A 22,035-nucleotide genomic window follows, 5' to 3' on the forward strand; every position below is an offset into this window, starting at 1 on the left:
AAAACCTACATTTAGCTAGATTTTCTTCAGTTTGTATGTTCTGCTTTTGTCTTGTTAATTTAAGTTGCCAGCAAAAACACACTTTGAAAAAGCTGACTGTTAAGGATATTTAGGCCTTGGATTATTCTCACATCCAAAATAATTTGTTCCATTTGGTGCACAATAATCTTCACCTTTGAAATGGAGGATATCTGAGTTTTGCATACAGTTGTGGTCAGATGTTTTTATACCCTCATCATGGGCATGAATGGGGCTTTTAATGATTTCTTTAAACTTTTGGAATGATTGGTGGAATGATTGTACAGCACACCTTTTTGGTAGTTTAAAAAAACATGATTTGGGTGCACAGTTTGAATTTATTTTGGATTTCTCTAATCTAATCTCCACAGAATCAAAAGTATACATACAGGGTCAAATACAGACATAAACTCAGTTAAATCTTTTAATAAGTGGTGCTGAAGGTTCTGCAGTGTCTTTTAACTTGACAAAGCTGAGGACTATTAGCTTCACATTAATGATCATGATTGACTACGACTGGTAGTTTCTCTTTGCCAGCATAAAAAGGATTTGTTTGACAGCACTCATCAGGCTGACCTATAGTTAGAACAATGGAAAAGCCCAAGAAACCCAGTGAAGAGCTTAAAAAAAACATAGAGGGAGAGAATGATGTATTTGCACATGTTGGGAAGGTCTCTTGGAGCCAAAATCATCCATTTAAACAATTGTATGTAAGTATAAATAATTCAGTAAAGCCTGCTGTGAACTGGAAACTACTGGAACACCAGTGTCCACAGTGAAGCCAGTTTGGAGAGTCATGGACTGAGAGTGTACAGACCAAGAAAGAAACCCCTGTTTCAAAATGAACACCTTCAGGGTCAACTGAAATTTGCAGCTGCACACACAGTCAACCCAAATGCCTTCTGGAGAAATGTTTTATGGTCAGACAAGACAAAAAAAACTATTTGGCCGCAAAGACAAGAGGTATCCTTGGAAGAGTAAAGGTAACACTTTCAAACCTAAGAACATTATCATTATCAGTGTCAAGTCTGATGGTGGTACATGGATGGAATAATGAAGAAGGAAGACCACCACCACCAAATTCTTCAACTTTATCCCAAACCAACAACAACGGTTAAGACTTGTACACAGTTTTTCCAACTGGACAATGAACCCAAACACACACGAAAACTGTGTTCGACATGGGTAAACGTTAAGGCTAACGTTAAGCTTCTGTTCCCAACGTCCTGACCTCAACTCTATTGAAAACTTGCTTAAAAACTGGATCTGTGCCAGGAAACCAAACATTTTAAATGAGTTTTACCAATGCTGCCAAGAAAAGTGGTTAAATATCCAGCCAGAGTTATCGTGCAAGTATTTAAAGATATATGCTGTAACAAAAAGAAGTGTTCAAAGAACTCATTAAACGTCTCAAACTACCCTGACACTCCTACTCCTGGTGAGTGTGGATAAACTTCTGACAACTGTTTGTATTTAAACAGTGTGGATGGCAGACGTCACAAGAGTTTAGAAACAACCAACACACACTAAATACGATTTTAAAAGTTTGTGTATTAGAAACACTCGATGAGGTGCAGAAGAGAGAGCGATTCGTGTTAAAAGGGGAAGGATTGTCCTGTAAGATACATGAGGAATTTTTGCAAGTCTTAAACCAAGATACAAGCAAGAGGGGACCTTGCCAGTAACCAAGAAGCTGCGATGTTCAGATGAGGTGAAGTTGCCAAGGGAAACAAGAGGACATTTATAGATGCGAAAAAAGCTGAGGTTACATTTAGAGGACAAATATGAGCGTAAATCTGATTTTGTGTTAGGGTACCTCAGCTGATTACTCCAGGATGTTACTGTACTCAAGCCTACTCTGGCTAATTTGTTATCCTCATAACTCATTCCACTGTTATGTAATAGCGCTGTGGGTCTTTTTTAACTTGTAAAGACTGCAGTCTTCATTATTTATACTCTTTCATAGCACAGATCTATCTGGCATTTAGGCTTGAATGGGTTTGTATATTAAAATGGAGCAAACTTCCTACATTGAGAAGGAAGTGCAGCATGTATGCACCAAACTGTCATCAAAAGAGCCCCTTTTAGAAAGATGAACCCTATTTCCCAGTCAAAGCATCCATTCCTCCATAGCTCGGCGGCATTAATGGAGCAGCAGGACTGAGAGCGGTGCCTTAGAGTTGTTACCTATTCTACCATCCATTAGCTGAAAATTGCGTTGAATTTAAAATAACTTTCTACATATCGACTGACGGAGGTTTTCACATGTTGTTAGAGTTGAATTTTAACCACTGGGAACTGTAACCATTTTGAACAAAGCAGAAGTCAAGGTAAAGCAGCTTACTGCACAAGCTCAAGCATCTATTGTTGACAATGTGTGTTTTTATATTTTACGGCTGTATTGTTTATTTTGTACCATTATTCTGTAACACTACAAAGTGGCAGAACAGAATCTACTCTGAAAAAAAATAGTAGTGTCTCTAATGTCTGTTTCTATTTTTAAAAAGGTCATGACAGTGTTTGTAATGGCTCTTTAACACCAGTCTGATAGATGATCACTGGGTGTGGAGACAAGAGCTCTTAAAGGCAGAGGAAGCACTTTTGTATCCTGGTCAGTTCGCCTTGGAAGTCTGTTGATTTAAAAGGTATGGGCAATGTAGAGTAAACCGACTGCTAACTAGAAAATTGGATGTCAGGATGATTTTGATGAGAGAAATTGATTAAATCTGTAAACTGTTCGTTTTAATAACACAACTCTTTGCTTGCAGGTGTCTCTTTGGCAGTTCTAACAAGCAGGCTGGGAGCCAGCGTGATGCAGCCATCTCTCAACAGGATCTTCTCAAGGGACCTGTTACCATAGTCACTTCCATCACACAGATTAAAAAAAACTCAATCCTGACCTTGGGGAAATGCACTCCTCCTGCTGATCTTACAGTGGTACTGGTCGCAGGGATAGATGAGAAAATAAGGCAATTGTGTGAGATTTGAGCTGACTTCTAATATTTGTCTCAGTCAGCAGAAACAAAGTGGCTAACAGGGGAGACTGTGTTTCTGTTTTTCCTCTGCTGCCCTCAGAACATAATGAAATAGGGATGGTGATGGAATTGGATAATCTGATGGCATTGGATAATCTGAGTTCTCGCAGATGTTGAGCTTTAATGATGACAAAATTATTTCTGAGCCATATTTGAGCACATTTCATGTGTTCTCATCTCTGGAACTGAAAGTGATTGTTTCTCTTTCTTTCTCTGTGATTTTTGCATTTGTCTCAGTAGATTATAGATCGTTACAACTCTAAAACCATATAATAATGTTGAGGTGCATGCAAACAAAACACCAGTTATGTTTGCATGATTTTCTGCTGTTACTGTGCGTCCCCAGTCCCAAAGAGGCAGTTTCTCTCAACACCTAGTCCCACAGCAGTGCAATGGAAGAGCCACCTCTGGGAGTTCCTGGAACTGTTAGCATCCCCTGCCGTTCTGATCAAGACCTGAAAATAAGCTTCACTGCATCATTATCGCTTTTCTGAATCACTTGAGGTACTAACAAAGCCTATGAGAAGCACTGTGTGCCTTCTCTTGTTTCCTTTTTTTTACAATTTTGACGTCATAACTAGACGACTTAGGTGTAACTATTTATTTTCATTGTTCTAGATCTAAGATTATTATAAACTTTTTGTTTTGTTAACTCTGTGAAGGAGGTTATATTTTTAGTAGTGTTTGTGTGTCGCATGTCTTGGCAACATGTAGAAAGTTTTGCATAGAGATTAAAATATTATGTCATGTTTGACCTCTGACCTCTCTCTCAAGGTCAGTAGATTATTCTGAAGGTCAAAGGGATAATAAGGCTATATAGAGCTATATATTCAAACTGCAGTTGTTTGTGCTGATAATGTTTTCAGCATACAGGGAAGGAAAAAGGGGGGATTCTAAATTTAGTTTGGGCCTCTGTCGTCTTTTTCAAGGTCAAAAAAGGTCAAACTTTCGAACTTTAAGATGTCTTCTATCTTTCGAACCGTGCGGTGACCTTAAGATGCGATATACATCTATAAAGAAAGTATTGTCAAGAGTAAGACAAACTGTATAAATGAAAAATAATGCAAAATAATTATATTCAAAATTATGTCAAGTATTTCAAAATGCATTTCAACAGGGAAAACAAAATCCTGCACTTTGTAGTGCAATAAAAACAAATGCAAACTTGTTAAAAAACTAACAAAGATGAAGAGCATATACAAAAACAAAATATTATTCCACCAACAGAAGAGGATGGATGGATGGATGGATGGATGGTGAGCTGCCTTGGCAGCAGTTTATGTTCTCAAAGTGGCTCTTGCTTTTGTTTTGTTGGGGTTCTTTTGTGGTTGTTTTTTAATAAATGATTAATCAAATGAAATAATGCAATTAATCAAAGTCATTTTGTGATCCACCTACTTAAAATTCTGGCAAAAAAACCCCAACTCATTAAATACAAATGAATATTCCAGTCAAATCCAAAAGTCCAACCTTAAATCTGACAACTGCAGCCTAAAAATCATATCTTCTAAAACTGTTTACACATAAAAGCCACTGTTTAAGCTACCAAAAGCTCAACAACATTGTCCTTTTCTCCATGTCCTATTAGGACTTGAGGGCTTTCTTCAAATTGATGAATCATATAGTTTAATATAGTATATTAGTATGCTAATATAAGCATACCAAGCCAGTGAATGTAAACAGAGTATTAAAATCTGGGAAAGTCTTTGGCAGAAAGTGTACACAACAGTCTGAAAGTAGAAGGCTCTATGTTCTTATAAGACCAAAGTTTAAGCATTTTGATAACATGTCAAATTTTTATTTGGACAAAGTTAAACACTGTGCAGCAGAAACAGCAGAAACTCTATTTGTAAAGTTTCTGCAGCAGTCCCTGGAAAGGTCTGAGTTTTATGTCCAAATGTCGCCTGCAGTCTGCATGAGAAATGTAATTTGGGTTTTAGACAGAACATTTCAATAAATTCATAAATAAACTGCACAAGAATGCCTGCAAAACGTCATCGGTCCTGAAGGGCTTAGTATTCAAATCAATTCAAAATTGGTCACAGACATTTGCCCATGCTATAATCACACATATTCAAAGACCTAGAAACATTTTACAAATATCTCAGTTTAACTGTTCAACAAAAAACACAAAAGTGTAAAAACAAAACAAAAATAGGATGGAAGAGATCTAGAGGCATGTAACATGATTTTTTTCCATCTTGGTATTCTCCGTCTGTCCCATCAACACGTCTCCTCTTATACAACAAAATAACAAAGTGGACTGGAAATGTTTTATTGCATATAATTCATTCATGAGAGTGCTTCCCACGCACTGAGGCAAGACTACGCTGGGAGATGGAAGGGGGGCCAATTAATTCACCTCTGAGGGCATCTGTGGGGAAATGCCAGACATGAGGCCTGTAGCTGTGACAGATCGACATCAGCTGCTAACGTCTACGACAGCTTTGTGATTGTGCAATATTCTCATTAAACCTGTACTTGAAGAACAGTTTGCTTATGAGTATTTACAGGTTTGAAATATGTGTGAAGCGAATGTTACAGTTTATTTTTCTGGCTAATTGTTATCTTAATGACAACATTTATAACAGCTTATAAGGGTGTGAAAAAACGGTGACGTGACCATTTTTCATCAGTGCTTTTGTTGTTGTTGTTGTTGTTGTTCCTTCTAGCGTGAAATTTGAATGCTTAAAAGTAAAAATGCCATGTGTGTCAAAAGTCGTCGTAGCCAGTTCCTGTCAGTAGGGGGAAGTGTTGCATGTATATTCATTCATATAGTCAAATCACTAGAATAGGTTTCATTCAACAACTCTGATTTCCTCTTTCTGTGTTTTATTTCCCGGATGATATACATAATACTTTATAAACACATTGAAATAATCCAACGTGATACCACAGTATGGAAGTGTAATGCTTTGTATTTCTAATTTAAGTTAAAGGTTTCACAATAATTAACTTTCCCGGCATTTTTCCTCATGACCAGGCAAAATCTAACAATGTCATTTCTTGTTTTGTGTATAAACTATGTTTGCACTAGTGTTAGTTTAAGTGGCACTGGTGTAAGTTTTCCACTGTTATTGACCGTATGTACTTAAAATACAAAAGATGTATACTGTGTCCTTACAGCTTATAAATTCATTCTACATGTGGTTAAATTAATACCACTGATGCTCTAAAAGATGAAGAGATCAAAGTGATTAGTGGATATAATGTCTAGCCAGACACAGTAAGTGTCAGACTTTATTTATTTGTTTGTTTTACTTTGTAAAAGTAAACTAAACTAAAAAAATAAATAAAATAAAAGCAGTTTATGTTCTAGCTCATTTTCCTCATTTTCAGCTTTGAACTATGTGTAAATGCGTCTTCACACAGCGGCTCATTTTACAGCCACTCGCTCCACAGTCTGCCCGCTAATTAGCCTATCTCTGTGGCTGTATGTGTTTCTCTGTGTGGAACAAACCAAACAGCGCATCGTTTGAAACCATTCGTCTCCGCTCTCTCGCTCTGCTGTCATGGCAACCGCGTATGACTGGCACAAAACACACTGCAGTTTTCTGAGCTTTAGTCCGCGCGGACGGTTCAGCGTACTCTCGGAAAGATGAGTAAAGAAATCAAGAAAGCAGGGCAACCACAGACTGCAAGGTGAGGCAGGGAGCCCGGAGGGTATTTACGCTAATTTGTTTATTGGCGTACGGGCCAACTGTTGATGCACCCAGTTAACAAACTGTCCGTCGTTTATTTGGATTAAGAGATGCTGGACAATTTAGGAAAAAAAGTCCCATCTCTATACATAGGCCCTACTGCTTTATTTATTCAGCAAAGCTGTCCTCTTTGCATGAGCCTATTTTCCACTGCAGAAACTTTCCAGGGACCATGAACCTTTGGGGGGATTCACTTCGTTTACATGGCTGGAACTGGATACATAAGTTAATCTAAAGCACTCATAAATAAACATACAGTCCATGAAACAGAAACACATACCTGCCACATAGAGCAGGTGTATAAGAGACATGGAGATGGCCAAGTTATAGGTACTAGAAAAAAGAAGCACCCCTGATCTGGACAGGGCATTCCAGAGCTTGTTATTCTTGCATAATTTGCCCATACTTTTATTGTGCTATTCCTTATATTGTGCTATTCATTGTATCTTAATATATTGTATTGCTAATAGTTTAGTCTGTTGTTTTTGCTTTTGTTTTTCTTAATGTTACTGGACTGGAGCAACCGTAACCCACATAATTTCCCCAGGAATTAATAAAGTATTCTGATTCTGATACTCTATTTTAAATAATCTTGAGCAATTTTAAAACAATCCCCATGTGGATTTTATTTGTTATAGTTTTCTTCATTTTCAAAATGTATCATTAAAATGTGTGAACCTGTTTGTTTTCTGCTGAGTGTAAAGGGCTTGGTTTTTTGCAGCTTTTTTTTCTGTTTTCTCTTTACAGGAAGCTGTCGCTGCATCCCTTAGCAGTGCCCCTGTTTCCCACTGCAAGCAAATACCTGCAGGAGAAATGGGACAAGGCTGCGTACGACATGCACAGAAAAAGAGTTAAGAGAAATGTCTTTGATTTTTACAATTTTTTTAAAAACATTTGTCATCGTTTTCCCTGTTTGCCCATATTCTAAATGTCTTGACCTTAGGTTGTTTCGGGGGGTTTTGTCACAAACTAATCTACCTTTTTGTTTTATACAGTTGTTTTAAAGTCAGGATAATCACGGTTTACCGCCTCAGACAGACATGTATGTGTTTTTTTCCCCCAAGGTGATGACAGCAAAACCAGTGGTAAACACGGGTCCACCAAAGACATATAGTCACCTCACTCCCAAGCAGAAGAATCACAAGGTTGTCCTTTGAATGAGAAAACATAAGAAATTTAAATTAATAATTAGAATCACAAAATTATTTTTACCTCCAGTCAGTGTAGAATAAAGTATTGTGAAGCCTGAAGTGATCCAATGTAATAACAATGTTTTAGAGTGACTAAAACACTGTTTTTACATACATGTAGTTAGAATAACCTCCTGTAAATGTGACTGTTTCTAATCACATTTTGTTTAATTAAGACTGAATCGCTGAGGATGCTGGAGATTCAGAGAGAAAACAATAGGCTTAGAGAGAATATATCACATATTATGAGCACACCTGGAAGAGTCGACAACTGGAATTTCTATGAAAAGAAAAGGTCAGTTAAGTTTCATAATAACCGTGTCAGAACAATAGGGTTTTCAAAGAAATAAGGCGGCTTAATTGTGCTTTCTTTCTCTTCAATATAGCCCTGGGAACAAAAATCAGCAGCTGGAAATGCTCAGAATTGCCCAAGAGAATCAAAGGATCCAGCTTAAACTGAGCCAGTGCAAACCTTTCTGTAGTGTGAGGGCTTGGCACGAGGATTGGCTCAAAACTACCGAAGTGATGGAAAGAATTAGTCACTATCCTCATGACAGAGAAAATCAGCAAAAGGTGTCCTTTTCTTTCTTCCTTGTGTGTAAAAAAGCTGCATTGCATTCCTTAACTTCTATGCTCTATATGCTTTTGTTTCACACTATATGTACAAATCAGATAAAAATGTGAACACCTGATCTCATGTGTCACTGCTAGGGACAAGAAAAAAGCAGCAAGGTAAGCAGGAAATGTGGTGCAAAGCAAAAGAAGAAAAACGAGCAACAAGGAAGAGGATACAGGAACACAGATACCTTTAAAACAAATGCACTACCAAATGAGAAAAGGAATGAAAGAAAGAAATCACAAGATACACCCTAAAATCCAAAATAAATAAATTAAAGCAGTCATTCCATTGAAAAGTCACATGTTTTTGATGTATTTAAAAATGCCAAGGACTCCTAATAAACCTAAAAATAAAAACAAGAAAAATGTTAATGCCTTGCAGTATTTGTTATTCTGTGATTAGGTAAGCAATTTTAAATGCAGTTTTCTTTTTCCTTTTTTTCATATTGTTACTTTATTTGTATTTCATTTTATCCTGACTTTATTCTATTATATTTTTACTTTCAGAATACTTCTTACATTATTAAGATATTTGTTTAGTCATTAGTGTTTAAAATGTATTTCTCTTTTATCCGTATACCATTCTGCCGATTTATTCTATTTGTTATGCATGTATTATGTTTATTTAACTGCTGTAAGATGAAAGGTGTTCCTGTTGTATCTGTCTTCACTGTTGTTAATGTGATGACAAATAAAAACAGGGGAAATACACTGAAATAACATGTATTATTATTGTTGTTGTTGTTGTTGTTGTTTAAATTGTTATCGTTAGGCGGCCGGGGGCCAGGAGCGTCAACGTGGAACTTTCTATCACGACGTAGTTTCCTTACGGAACGGTTTAGCGGAGCACTCATTGCAGAAAGAAGCCGCGGGTTTGATTTTACGCAGCTAGCGAGATCTCACGTAGTGTTTTGGTGCATAGCTTCCTCTGTTTCTTAGAATGACACACTTTTGATAGTCAGAACTTTTGACAGTCCACTTTTAAAAAGTCAAAATGAACCTCGACAGACTCAGAAAGCGAGTGCGGCAATACATCGATCAGGTAGGACAAAATATTAGTTTCTGTGTTGCTAGCTCACGCTAGCCTTTTTTTAGCACGTTTGGTGTAAGTGGTAATGAACTCTTGCTGTTTTCCTCTTTAACAAATAACAGCCAGTGAGCAGCTTGACATATATTTTGGAGACTGATGCGGTGCCATTATGTGTTTGTTTACAGCAACAGTACCAGAGTGCTCTGTTTTGGGCCGACAAAATAGCATCTCTCTCTCACGGTGAGCAAATTACGGTAGTTCTAATCTGTCTGTTAGAGTAGCATTACTTAACCTGTCAGTCTGTCGTCTTCATCAGCAAAACTAATGATGGTGTGTGTGGTGCTTCATGGGAAGTGGTTACGTTTTCCTGTTGCGTTACAGCTGAAAGAAAGTTTTGCTAGCGGTCTGGGCGGATAACAGATTAGCATCCTAGCACATCTTCATTGGTGTGAAACCTGCCAGCGATAACTTCCTAACCTCTAAAACTGATAACCCTATCGACTTTGTTTACATACAGAAGATCCCCAGGATATTTACTGGCTTGCTCAGTGCCTTTATCTGACCTCACAGTACCACAGAGCCTCCCATGCCCTCCGTTCACGTAAACTTGACAAGGTGCGTTGAGTGAGTGTTGAAAAGTGGGTGATTGCCTTTATAACCGTGTTTAGTACGGGAGTGGTGTGTGTTAGAGTTAAACTGTTTGCTATAAAAAAGTCAGCAGCATAATGTCAGACCAAAGTTTTAAACATATCTTGTCTTCTCTTTAACAGCTGTACGGAGCTTGTCAGTATCTTGCTGCAAGGTGTCATGTAAGTAAATGGAAGATGCACAACATGCCAGTTGTTAGAGCCTTTTCTGCAATCTTCTAAATTGCAGATAATCGATTAGATCTGTCATTGTTAATGCTTCTTATTTGTTTCTGCTTTTTCTAGTATGCTGCCAAAGAGTTCCAGCAGGCCTTGGATATCTTAGATGCAGAAGAGCCAGCAAGCAAAAAGCTTTTGGACAGGAGTGGAAAGGAAGACAATGAGACATCAGAATCAACCAAGGATTGGGACATGCCCCCTGCTTCTGTAAGTCTGGGTTGCCATGTGGTGTTTATGTTTAATGAGTTATATTTTTAAATGATTTGACCGTTCATTATATCACAGCGGAGTTGTAGATAGAAAGCCCTGTACTGCCCTATATTGCACCTTAATTTGTTTTTATATAATTGCGTGGAATGAGTCTTGAGTTGAATGTTTTTTAATAGGCAAAAAATACATAAATAAGTAAATGACAAGTTAAATTTTTTTCTTCTTTTTTTTTCTGCTGATCTGAAAATTGATCCGATCCGTGACGAAAAAAACGTGATCCGATCCGAACCGTGAGACTTTTGATCCGTTGCACCACTAGTATACAGTGGAATAAACAGTTACTGATGTGTAGTAATGACAGAGAGTCACAGGAAGAAGCTCCTCCTCATTCTCTCTGTTTTGGCCTTAAGGGAGCGGAAGCTCTTCCCAGACCTCAACAGTGAGAAGAGTCCATTGTTGGGATGGGAGAGATCCCTCATAATCTTCTTGGCTTTGGTCTTGCACCGCTTAGTGTAGTTAATTGCTGTATGTGTGACGATGTTCTTGCAAACTTTCATTCAGATTGGCCCACCTGTTAGGGAGGAGATGGAGGTGCATGCAAACATACATAACAGTAAGAAGATAGTTGATCTTGTTGAGGACTTTAGGAATTTTCGTAAAGCCCCTTACTTTTTAGCTGTGGACAATATTCTACAATACTGACTTAGTGTTATGTTTGTGGCCTGATCACATGTAGTAACCAGTTATATTGTAAACTGTTTGGGTATGACACTTGACGTTGAGATAACTGAGTGTTATATTATTGTATAAAATAGTGCTGATCACATCCTGTGGATATGCTCTGCCAGCTGGCGTGGTCTTTTCACATGACCTCACGAGGGAAAATCGAATGCAGAGGAGACGGCGTCAACTTCAGCTCAGCTTGTCAGTCTGTTAAACTGCTGGAGCACCTGACTCAAGCACGCTCTCCTTCGCACAGACATCATTTACAAAAGTATTTAACAACTAGCCAACAATGAGAAACCATTTGATGCTTAAGAGACACAGAGTGACAGTAGGCAGTATAGCTTTGGTTTTTTAACATGAAACTAATTGTTTCAGCCAGGGGCCATATAAAAATGACACCCTGAGACAGCTTTTTAGTTTTTTTTAGCTTTCTTTTTTTCCACTGTGATGTTGTTTCTGTCACTATTTAGCTAATATGAACTAATTTTAGTCTGTTAGCAGCAATCAACCTAGTGAAGTCACAGTCTGTACTGTACGAGATGGTGTTAGACATCCTCTAAAAACAGTCACTTCTAACTTAAAACGCTTATTTTTTGTAATTCCAGCTTCACAGACAGTGTTAGATTTGTGACAGTCAATTAGAGCAGGGCTCCATGGTGGAAATTACCTTAATACATGTAGAGTTTCATATCCAGTTTAAGTAAAAGTGAAATAACTGCTTAACAATTTAATTTAACAAACATAATCGAGCCTTGTAACTCTCCAGGAACTGAAACTGAGAAATATTTTCTATCTCCGATGTTGTATCTTGGGTTGCTCTTCTTTCCGACCATGTAAACATGTCAGAAATTTCCATTCATCGTTTGCTCTTCCTGTGTTATTGAGTACAACGAGTGAGTGCAGCGAGCGGTGCTCAGTTGAGTCATTGGCTCACTTTTGGTTTGCACATCACCAGCTGATAGTATCTTCTCTTATGTCTACACAGCTTGGTTATACTTAATAGTATATTTGTACCTTTTGTGAACCACATTTTCTGTTTCCACCTTTAGCGAGAACCATTTTCATGTGCAATGAAAGAAGCGTTCGGGAAGGGCTGAAACATTTTAGCACAAACAATGTCCCCCAGACTCTGTAACTCTCTTCCTTCGGACTTGAGATTAGTGAATTCTATAATCTATTTTAAAAACCAGTTACCTATACTCAAGTTCCTCAATAATTTCTCAACAATTGGTGAGCACCCACACTTCAAGCAAATTAAGAATTATCAAGGTCTTCAAACACGTATTGAAGCATGAAGGATCCTTTGTACCAGTGAGTTATGTCCCTGTGCAATCCACGCAAATTCTGTTTGTAGAGAAATAGCATAAATTGTCCTTTCTTTCGGGATGTGAGAATTATCTCAAAATGCTGTCCAGTGTCGTTATGTATGGAGTATTAACACTCTATGAATTTATGTCCAGTGTCATAGACTCAACTTTTCTTTCTATTCATCTTTGCTCCCAATGAAATGTTTCAGATCAGCAGCTCCATCTGCCTCCTGCGGGGTAAGATCTATGATGCCATGGATAACAGACCACTGGCCACCTCCAGCTACAAAGAGGCCTTGAAACTGGATGTGTACTGCTTTGAAGCCTTTGACCTTTTAACATCCCACCACATGTTGACTGCACAGGAAGGTGAGACTCTGTGGCCAGCGTGTGCACTAAGAATTCCATTTTGTGCGCATTAATGCCATAATAATTCCAGTAGTTTATAACAACGCTGTACATTTTCATCTTTCAACAGAGAAGGAGTTCCTCGACTCCCTTCCTCTAAGTCAACAGTGTACTGAGGAGGAAGAGGAGCTGTTACACTTCCTTTTTGAGAATAAATTAAAGAAGGTAAGGGGTTATGCATTTAGTTTAACAACTGGATTTTAACTGTGGGGGTATTTTTTTTTTTTTCCCTCTTCTCAAGGATTGCAACCAAAAGCCCAACGCTAACAGTGAATTTATGATTAAGGATATTTTTTGTGATATCAGCTCACTGGTTGTGCCATTGCTGATGACAAATTATAGAAAAATGATCTCTATGCAGTTATTATAAGCATGAGTGTGTAGAGTGACTGTTGTCTGTTGTTGCTGTGTGATGGTTTTGTCTGTTTTCACACCATCTCACATTTTAACCTTGCTATGTGCTTTCACAGACATGAATTTGACACATGCTCTCTCTGCTTTCCTCTGCAGTATAACAAGCCCAGTGATTTAGTGGTGCCAGAGATGGTCAATGGTCTTCAGGACAACTTGGATGTCGTCGTGTCTCTTGCTGAAAGGCATTATTATAACTGTGATTTCAAGATGTGCTACAAACTCACATCAATGTAGGTGTCCCAGGGTTTTCATTTAGTAGTAGCAGACTTAGTGCCACTGTAGAATCTAAGAAAATGAAATCTAGCTGTAGATTTTGCTCTTTAACTACACTAGATTATATTTGTATACATTTAGATTTATGAATGACTAGCAAATACATTTTTTGTGACTTCTGATTTTGGTGATGTACCTGAAGTACACCTGTTTTGATTACAGGGTAATGGTTAAAGACCCCTTCCACGCCAGCTGTTTGCCAGTCCACATAGGAACACTGGTGGAGCTTGGAAAAGCAAATGGTAAAATATATACACTGGTTTATTCATACAGCATGTTTAGTTCGGTTGCCCTGAATATCAGTTTAATGTTTTTGTTTTGTTTTTGTCCGTGCAGAGTTGTTTTACCTCTCACACAAACTTGTAGACTTGTATCCCAACAACCCAGTAAGTTTTTTTTTTCATTATTTGATCTGTTATACATTTTTTTCCCCCAATTATTTTGCTGATAACTAAATAAAACCTTTTAACCAGGTGTCTTGGTTTGCTGTGGGGTGCTACTATCTCATGGTTGGCCATAAAAACGAACATGCTCGACGATACCTCAGGTATTTATGTTCCCTCTTAAAGAGAAATCCATCCTTTTTGTTACAAAAAAAAAAGTTACTGACAGTTTATGTTCTGGGTCTCTCAAACGTATTTGCTGTTGTACATCTCCTTAAGCAAAGCCACCACCTTGGAGAGGACTTACGGTCCTGCATGGATTGCCTATGGGCATTCCTTTGCGGTGGAGAGTGAGCATGACCAAGCCATGGCTGCCTACTTCACTGCTGCTCAGCTGATGAAAGGGTAGGTTGATGATTGATGTGTCAGAGAATGATCCATACGCATGTAAAATGTTTGTCTTTAAATAGCTGCGGTTGGTAAAGAATTTTGTTAAAACCTTAATTACAAAAGAGTCAAATGTTTTTATCATGTCCTTTAAAAACCTCAGCAGTATCCAAGCATAATACCATCCAGGTTTTGTTGAACATACATATATTTTTGCTGTATTTTTGCCAGATTACATGCTGAGAGCCACGAGTATAAAAGCGTTTCCTGCTATTGACAAGAAAAAAATATTGGCTTAAATGTCTGCAGCCATTTTTACAACCTTTTATTTGTGTGTTTTGGGGTCATTGTGACATTCTTGCTTTACATTCATGCTTAAGTGCTTTTGACTCCTTGAATCTTTCTAGACTGTAATGGTGACCAAGAAACACAACATACTGTCACATGTAAAAGTCAGGTCATGTTATTGTTGAGTATTCTGTGCGCGGATTAGATTGACGTGCTTGTAAAACATGAGATAAGGATAGATTCAGCTTTCATGTTTCCTGTACTCTGTTACACAGGTGTCACTTGCCCATGCTCTACATTGGGTTGGAGTATGGATTAACCAACAACTCCAAGTTAGCGGAACGTTTTTTCAGCCAGGCTCTTAGCATTGCTCCAGAGGACCCATTTGTCATTCATGAAGTGGCAGTGGTTGCATTTCAAAATGGAGAGTGAGTATGACGGCACAAACACCCTTAAACTTTTTGTTGGACACATTTGGGATAAATGTTATCGTCAGCAAATGGATATTGGTATCATAAACTGTATAGAATGGATGGGTGTAATTACACTCATGTCTCCTGTTGGTCTGCAGTTTGGCGTTTTGGCCACAATCTTTGCTTTTATTTATTTATTTTGGTTTAGTTTGGTTTGCATTTTTTTAATGGGTGCATCACACAGGCACAGATATGTGCTAACTGGTGGCAGCATAAAAACAGAAGACTACTAGAATTTAGCTCACAGAAAAACCTAAGCACAGAGTTCACTGATGGTTCATTACTACAATTAAATAGTATAAAATGTCATCATAAACATGACGTAGAAGTATCAGTGTATAGGCCTCTTAAGTCTGATGTCTTTAGCCATTTCTGGGTCCAAGCTCTGCTTCGGTTCCCAAATTCAAACAAACACTGTGGTATGAACGAGAGTTAAAAATGGCCCAAATTCTTTCATCTTAAATAAAATGATCAGTGTGGCTGCTCTTCTGGGTGTTACAGTAGAGCTTAACCACCCAAGCATCTATGAAAAAGCGGATTTAAGAAGTTTAACAGTTACAAAATTAGCTCAGTAGTTTCCACCTGAAGATGATTATACCATGTTCTGATTGAGTGATTTCTAAAAAGCTCGAATGTGCTGTTCTGGTATCACTTCAGACTTGAATGAAGACAGAAAACTAAACAACAGCAATGTTTGTACATTGAAGTTGATCTAGGTGGTAGCTAGCTACAAAGCTATGTAGCTAATTAGGATATTAAAAACACATTAGCAAAGTAATGATGGAGGATGAACGTTAACTTTTTCTCCCTCAATAAAACTTAATGTGAGGTTTCCCGATGGGCAAAGAAAATGCAATCATAGGGCAGGTAAAGACGCTTAAAACAAACTCCAGTCAACAGAACATCTGTAATGATCCATTCACAGCACGAGGTTAGTCATCAGCGTTTTTGTGCGTGTTTTGCATTACTTCCTTTGGAAAATTGCTAAACCTCAGCTTAATCTACTCATTCAAACAGAGCCTAAAAATGTGATGCACATGAATAGCCGACAATGATCATAGCTTATTTTTAGAGGGTGTTTATATTAAATAAAACAAAGATGTAAAGCATTACAGCACATTTAAAGGACGACAGCCTTAATGAACAGAGTAGGAGCTTGGCCCCGTAAGCAGGTTTGGTGCGTCACTTAACAAGCAGATAATTAAATGAGGTAAATTTAGCAGCTAGTTACCAAGTTTTGCTGCCTTTGTGAGCACCCAAGTGTACACGTATACACATACACAGATATCATTTAATTATGCATTATTTTAAGCTTTAGTTCATTTAAGTTGTCTAAATCATGTACAGTTGTCATGAAGGGGGAGTTTATGGACAAATTGCTTTTTGTGACCTTTTGTTCTGTAAACATGCGAGTTTCAACTCTAATGTTGGAAATCACTGGACCCTGACAACAATTTTGGAACCAGCCTCAAGTAGCCATCTGAGGAAGTTGTTGCATAACGTGTGTTTGCATTTATGTAATCTTGGTTTTTATACAGTCTTGGTATTTAAGTACAGTGTAGGAACCATGTAAGAGATGTAAGAGATGTTGCAAATTTGAGTAAATCCTAATGTATAGAGTGCACTGTTGTCATGTATTAGTACACAGATTGCAGACAGTTATTTAGTTGCTTTCTAAGAACATTTTTGCTGTTTCAGCTGGAAGACAGCAGAGAAATTGTTTCTTGATGCACTGGAGAAGATCAAAGCCATAGGGAATGAGGTAACAGCTGATTGTTTTAACTGATACCATCAATGTGATCCATTTCTTGAAAACTTAAGTCTTTGCAATATTTTTGTAATTTTGTTTTTTTTAATTAAAGGTTACTGTGGACAAGTGGGAGCCTCTGTTAAACAACTTAGGTCATGTATGTCGGAAACTGAAGTAAGTACTACTTAATTACATCAAGACTGTATTTGCAGACTGTGTTATGTCTCATTGCCATGGTACATGATACGCTCAAAGTTGATTTTATAGTTACTGATTAATTTCGCTACATATAAATTGGAAAATTATATAGCTGTTGTTATTCCATCAGCAAACATAGAAATGGAAAGTTTTGCAATCATTTTAAATGCACTATATATGACATGTAAAGCCTGCTTATGATGTTTGGCTCACTCAGTGAGTAACAGCTTTGCATGTTGCTGTGTTTGTTTCCTTAGAAAGTACGACCAGGCTCTGGAGTACCACCGTCAAGCTCTGGTGTTGATCCCTCAGCACGCCTCCACCTATGCTGCGATAGGATACGTGCACAGCCTCATGGGTGACTTTGAAAGTGCTATTGACTACTTCCACACGGTAAACTTTAAAGGGATCCCTTGGTTTTGTTCCTTGTTTGTCTTTTAGTAAGAGGCACTCACAGGGAGTTCCTGTGGGTTCTTAACAGTCTGAAACAAAGTTACTAAAATGAATCTCTCATAAGATTACTGTGTTACTGGTATTTTAGGTAGTATTTTAGTAGGAAAGAAGGAAAAAATGTATAGCCTATGAGATTTTTTTTGTTGTTGTTGTTAACCAAACACGTACACCCAAAAAAATACACAAGAATAATCTGACATAAACTATACACCGTCTAGATATCGTACAGGTTCACTTAAAATATAAAATGACTAACACTAAAAATGACTTGGCTCCAAAAATTTGACTTCTATCACAAGTTAATACGATAAAGTAGCTATATTATAGTTGCATCTTTAAAAATATAATATTGCCCAATGCAGAGGGGTATTTTTCATTTAGCAGTGACTTTGTTTTGGGTTTTTTAAGCCACAGATATAATGCATGACTTTGATCAATGTTTGGTTTTAATTCTTATTTTAGCTCTTGAAACATTCATTTTAATTCTTTATTCGTTGTTGAGGGTGCTGTCCAGAATACTAGCAGCCATTAAAATCACTTACCGTATTTCCCGGACTACAAAGCGCACCTGAATATTAGCCACACAAGCTAAAATCAGGGGAAAATCCTGTTTTGTACATACATTAGCCGCACCTGACTAAAAGCCGCAGGTGTTTCAATGTTGACTTATCATATGTAAGAGAATATGCACAAAGGGAATTGTCAGGAAAGAGATGGCTGTTTGGAGACACATCACTTTTATTAATATTTTGAAAAACAAGTTATGGGTACATATTTGCATAACTTTTTAGGTATATGTAGCGGTAATTACAAGTACGAAACATGTACTGTGCTTCATAAATGAGTAACAAATGTAGTACATAACAATAACCTACAGCACACCAGAAAAATAGATTCGGACTACCTTTTAGGCTCAGGTGCAGCGACACGGCTTTAACAAGAAGAAAAGTCAGTCATTCACCACCATCTTTCTCTTCTTCCTGCGCACCAAAACCACCAAAGTCCTCTTCTCCAGTGTCGGATACGAACAGGCTCAGGATGGCTTCGTCATCCACTCTCAGCTTCTTTCCTTCGTTGTCACTTTCAAAACCAAACAAATCCTCGTTGTCAGTGTCAGAGTCAAACACCCTCAGAAGGGCCGTGGCGGTGTCCTCCTCTCCATCATGCAGCAGTCCAGCCCTTCGAAATCCGTTGGTGATCATGGATGTTTTCACACTTTTCCACGCTGTCAGATTCCACTGGTGGAGTTGAGCATAACTTGCTTTTCGCAAGTTTATCGCCGCTCATCATCCACGCCTCCTGCTGAACGCGTAGCGCTACTTTGAAGTTTTTGTTTTTCGCGCTACTTGTACGGCACTATGTTGCCTGGCGGATGGACATGTGACCAACATACCACTCTTGAACCCCGATACTGTGTGTCTAATCACATGCCCTTCCGCCAGGCAACGTAGTGCCGTACAACAGCGGAACAAATAAAACAAATCGTCTTACGATATGACAAAAATCATGGACAATCCATAGAAAAGCCGCACCTGACTAAAAGCCGCAGGGTTCAAAGCTTGTGCAAAAAGTAGCGGCTTATAGCCCGACAATTACGGTAATTGTATTATTAGCACATAAAACATAGTCAAAGCAATCTGTTTTTATCATTTAAAAAAGGGTTAAAGTAGTTTGTTGGGGGGTTTTTGTCTTTCTTTGGCAGGCACTGGGACTGAAAAGGGATGACACTTTCTCTGTGACGATGCTTGGCCACTGTATCGAGATGTACATCGGTGATACTGATGCATATATAGGTTGGTTTCAATTTTGGAAAATATTTTCACATTTCTTGTCTTATATAAAGTAAATTGTTAAAGAATTTAGCTGTAAAAAATATTCATAGTCGCCTTTTTTTATTATCTAAAAGGGCATTTCCTTTGTGTGAGATTAGGCACCTTCTTAGGAACCTGGTATTTGTGTTGCCACCATAGACAATAAAAAGGTCTGGAGGCGATAGCTGTGGTTGCAAAAAGACTTTCTCAGGAAAAGCATAATCTTCTCTAATATTCTCCACTGACTCACTAATGTGAATGCTCAATGCTCAGCAGTCAAATCCAAAGCTATCTGCAGCAATATATTAATAGCACTATAGACTAAAGGGGTAATTATAAAAAAATAGATTTGGGCTTTAACTGTCCTTTTAAGTCTGCTTAATTGTAATTACATGAGTGATATCTGCCTCAGAAAACGAAGTCTTCCTGTTTGTTTCTGCTAAGGCACAGACATCAACGATAAGGTGCGAGGCAACTTGAACACTCCAGCGCTGATGAAGATGCTGAACACCTCAGAGCCTGATGACCTTCTAGCCACTCCGAGATTGGAAGACACTAGCATCATGTCTTTGGAAACACCTCTCCCAAATCAAGACAAGATGATGCTGGAGACGCCGCTTCGGCTCTCGTTAACCCTGGAGTGTGACATGTACGAGAGCGACGTGATGTTAGACACCCTGTCAGACACCAGCACGTGATCTCTGCCACGAGGTGGAACTGTCGTGGCAACAGGGTGGCATAGGTTCACATATCCATGCCCAAGGACAACACAAAACCTTAGCACCTGCTCTTTACCAAAGGCTTCCTGAGGTTTCCCCGTCTTGTGCATTGTATGGTTGTTTCTCTGAGCAGCAAAACACAGAAGATGCAGTTGTGAACATTATTAACATGAGTAAGTATAGATTAAATCTGATACGGCACCTGCTGTATTGCATATTATGTTTGCATGAATGCACTTTAAAAGGGGAATGCCTTGGTTAAGGTGCTTAGTACTTGGCCTAGCAAAGGCACAGCACTGGACCTTGGGTTAAGACACTGGGATCATGTGTTCCTATGACACTTGAATGAACAGGGGAAAGAAGCCACACACCTCACGTCATAAATTAAAGACTACAGTTCCTGTGGCAGCGCCCCCACCCCCAATGCTTAACCTGTGGATTTTCAACTTGAATAAAGAGCCAGCTAACAACAAGCAGTTTTTGGTGGGGGACAGCGTTTTGATTATTCTTTCAAGAAACAATGCATTTATCTTGAAATAAAGAAATGTTGAATAACACCTAATCATTTCTTTTTTTAATCATTACTATTGATCGATTTCAAAAATCTACTGAACACAGTTGGTTCGGTGAATAATAATGAGAAGTTTTTAAATATTTTTCTTTTTCTACACATTTGTTTACTAAGTTGTCAAAGCTGAAATGTTGTAGATTATACGTTTGGTGGTTGAAAGAGTTCAACTTAACACGAAAATTTGTTTGCTCATAAATGTGTTCAACTGAACCACTAAACAGAGAGATTTGAAGGAACAAAACACATTTTATTGTGTGGTTTTTGACACCTCGTCATTCACAGCTGAGAATGGTGGTGTTTGCAAACAGTAGGGACAAAATTAAACCTGGTATCACAAAATTAGAAGTAGGAAACATTTGGCTTGTTTTTCTAGTAACTTCTCTAAAAAGCAACAGCTTTTGTTTTCTCCATATATATATTTAGCTCTGTGGAATAAAAAACTAAAACCATTGTGGGTGAGAAGTGTTTAAAACTTAAAAAGCTGATTGGAAAGGCAGGAATCTGCTGCAGATCAGTGGGGTGAACTAACCTGCAGCATTGAGCAGCCTCTCACGTGTCTTATTCCAGTTAAGGGTGGGATCTCTGAGCTCGAGTGAAAACACCGAACTTGTCTCCATCACTTGTCTGAGAGCCACAGGACAGATAGGGTTGTGCTATTTACCGCGGGGTCCTTGTGTTCAATGGAGAGATGGGCTGCACTCCAACTAAGTCAACCGGCATTTACAACCACGATAAGGTCTGCCGGGACTTGGACACCTGCTCCACTTTTGTCCCCAGCATGAAGAGCTCAGAGTCGACACCAGAGGGACCTCGGCTGTGTGCAGAGACCAGAAGCAGCAAGGAAACCTTCCTAAGTAGTGAGTGTGCTGGCAACCTAAGTTTAGTGCTGACTTAAAGAAAACAACTTATTTGTACTTGGAAAGAATAAAAGTACTTGTTTATTGAATAGGTCTGAAAAAGTGTGAGGTTTATTTCACTGTGGACAAATTCGCCAGTTTGCCGTGTGCACATCCATGCCGAGTCCGATGTGAAGAGATGGCTTTGTTGACCTTTTTGCAGTTCCCTGTCGAGACATCCACGGGCGGTCAGCGAGCCAGTCTTCCTGCCATGAATCGTGGAGTTTTGCGGGCAGCTCATCGTCTGCGAGTCAGTGCGGCATGAAGCCCACCTCAGGATCCTCACAGTGACACCGAAAGAGCCTGTCTT

The 22,035-nt window shown here is 38.5% G+C and overlaps 2 protein-coding genes across 2 annotated transcripts; both read left to right on the forward strand.

Moving 5' to 3' along the window:
- The first annotated feature begins 6,579 nt into the window (after window positions 1–6,579).
- Window positions 6,580–8,900, forward strand: cfap97d2 (CFAP97 domain containing 2). Its single transcript, XM_084908911.1, has 6 exons — window positions 6,580–6,695; window positions 7,502–7,604; window positions 7,819–7,899; window positions 8,121–8,239; window positions 8,331–8,517; window positions 8,656–8,900. Exons 1-6 carry the CDS (start codon window positions 6,652–6,654, stop codon window positions 8,815–8,817), a joined length of 696 nt encoding a protein of 231 aa, XP_084765037.1. The 5' UTR covers window positions 6,580–6,651; the 3' UTR covers window positions 8,818–8,900.
- Window positions 8,901–9,395: 495 nt separating this feature from the next.
- Window positions 9,396–20,815, forward strand: cdc16 (cell division cycle 16 homolog (S. cerevisiae)). The gene is made up of 18 exons (XM_084907882.1): window positions 9,396–9,604; window positions 9,778–9,832; window positions 10,110–10,207; window positions 10,363–10,401; window positions 10,525–10,665; window positions 12,911–13,070; window positions 13,180–13,274; window positions 13,620–13,753; window positions 13,959–14,038; window positions 14,133–14,182; window positions 14,270–14,343; window positions 14,459–14,584; window positions 15,130–15,282; window positions 17,026–17,089; window positions 17,190–17,251; window positions 17,533–17,668; window positions 19,431–19,521; window positions 19,984–20,815. Exons 1-18 carry the CDS (start codon window positions 9,557–9,559, stop codon window positions 20,235–20,237), a joined length of 1,860 nt encoding a protein of 619 aa, XP_084764008.1. The 5' UTR covers window positions 9,396–9,556; the 3' UTR covers window positions 20,238–20,815.
- The last annotated feature ends 1,220 nt before the right edge of the window (window positions 20,816–22,035 follow it).

The sequence above is a fragment of the Perissodus microlepis genome, chromosome 16, assembly GCF_051167445.1.
Source record: "Perissodus microlepis isolate ML-2025 ecotype Zambia chromosome 16, ASM5116744v1, whole genome shotgun sequence".
NCBI lineage: Eukaryota > Metazoa > Chordata > Actinopteri > Cichliformes > Cichlidae > Perissodus > Perissodus microlepis.

Coding starts and splice junctions, on each gene's coding strand:
- cdc16 (XM_084907882.1), top strand. CDS start 9,557: ATGAACCTCGACAGACTCAGAAAGCGAGTGCGGCAATACATCGATCAG. Junction 14,183..14,269: donor ACTTGTATCCCAACAACCCA/GTAAGTTTTTTT, acceptor CCTTTTAACCAG/GTGTCTTGGTTTGCTGTGGG. Junction 14,585..15,129: donor GCTGCTCAGCTGATGAAAGG/GTAGGTTGATGA, acceptor TCTGTTACACAG/GTGTCACTTGCCCATGCTCT.
- cfap97d2 (XM_084908911.1), top strand. CDS start 6,652: ATGAGTAAAGAAATCAAGAAAGCAGGGCAACCACAGACTGCAAG. Junction 7,605..7,818: donor ACGACATGCACAGAAAAAGA/GTTAAGAGAAAT, acceptor TTTTCCCCCAAG/GTGATGACAGCAAAACCAGT. Junction 7,900..8,120: donor CCAAGCAGAAGAATCACAAG/GTTGTCCTTTGA, acceptor TGTTTAATTAAG/ACTGAATCGCTGAGGATGCT.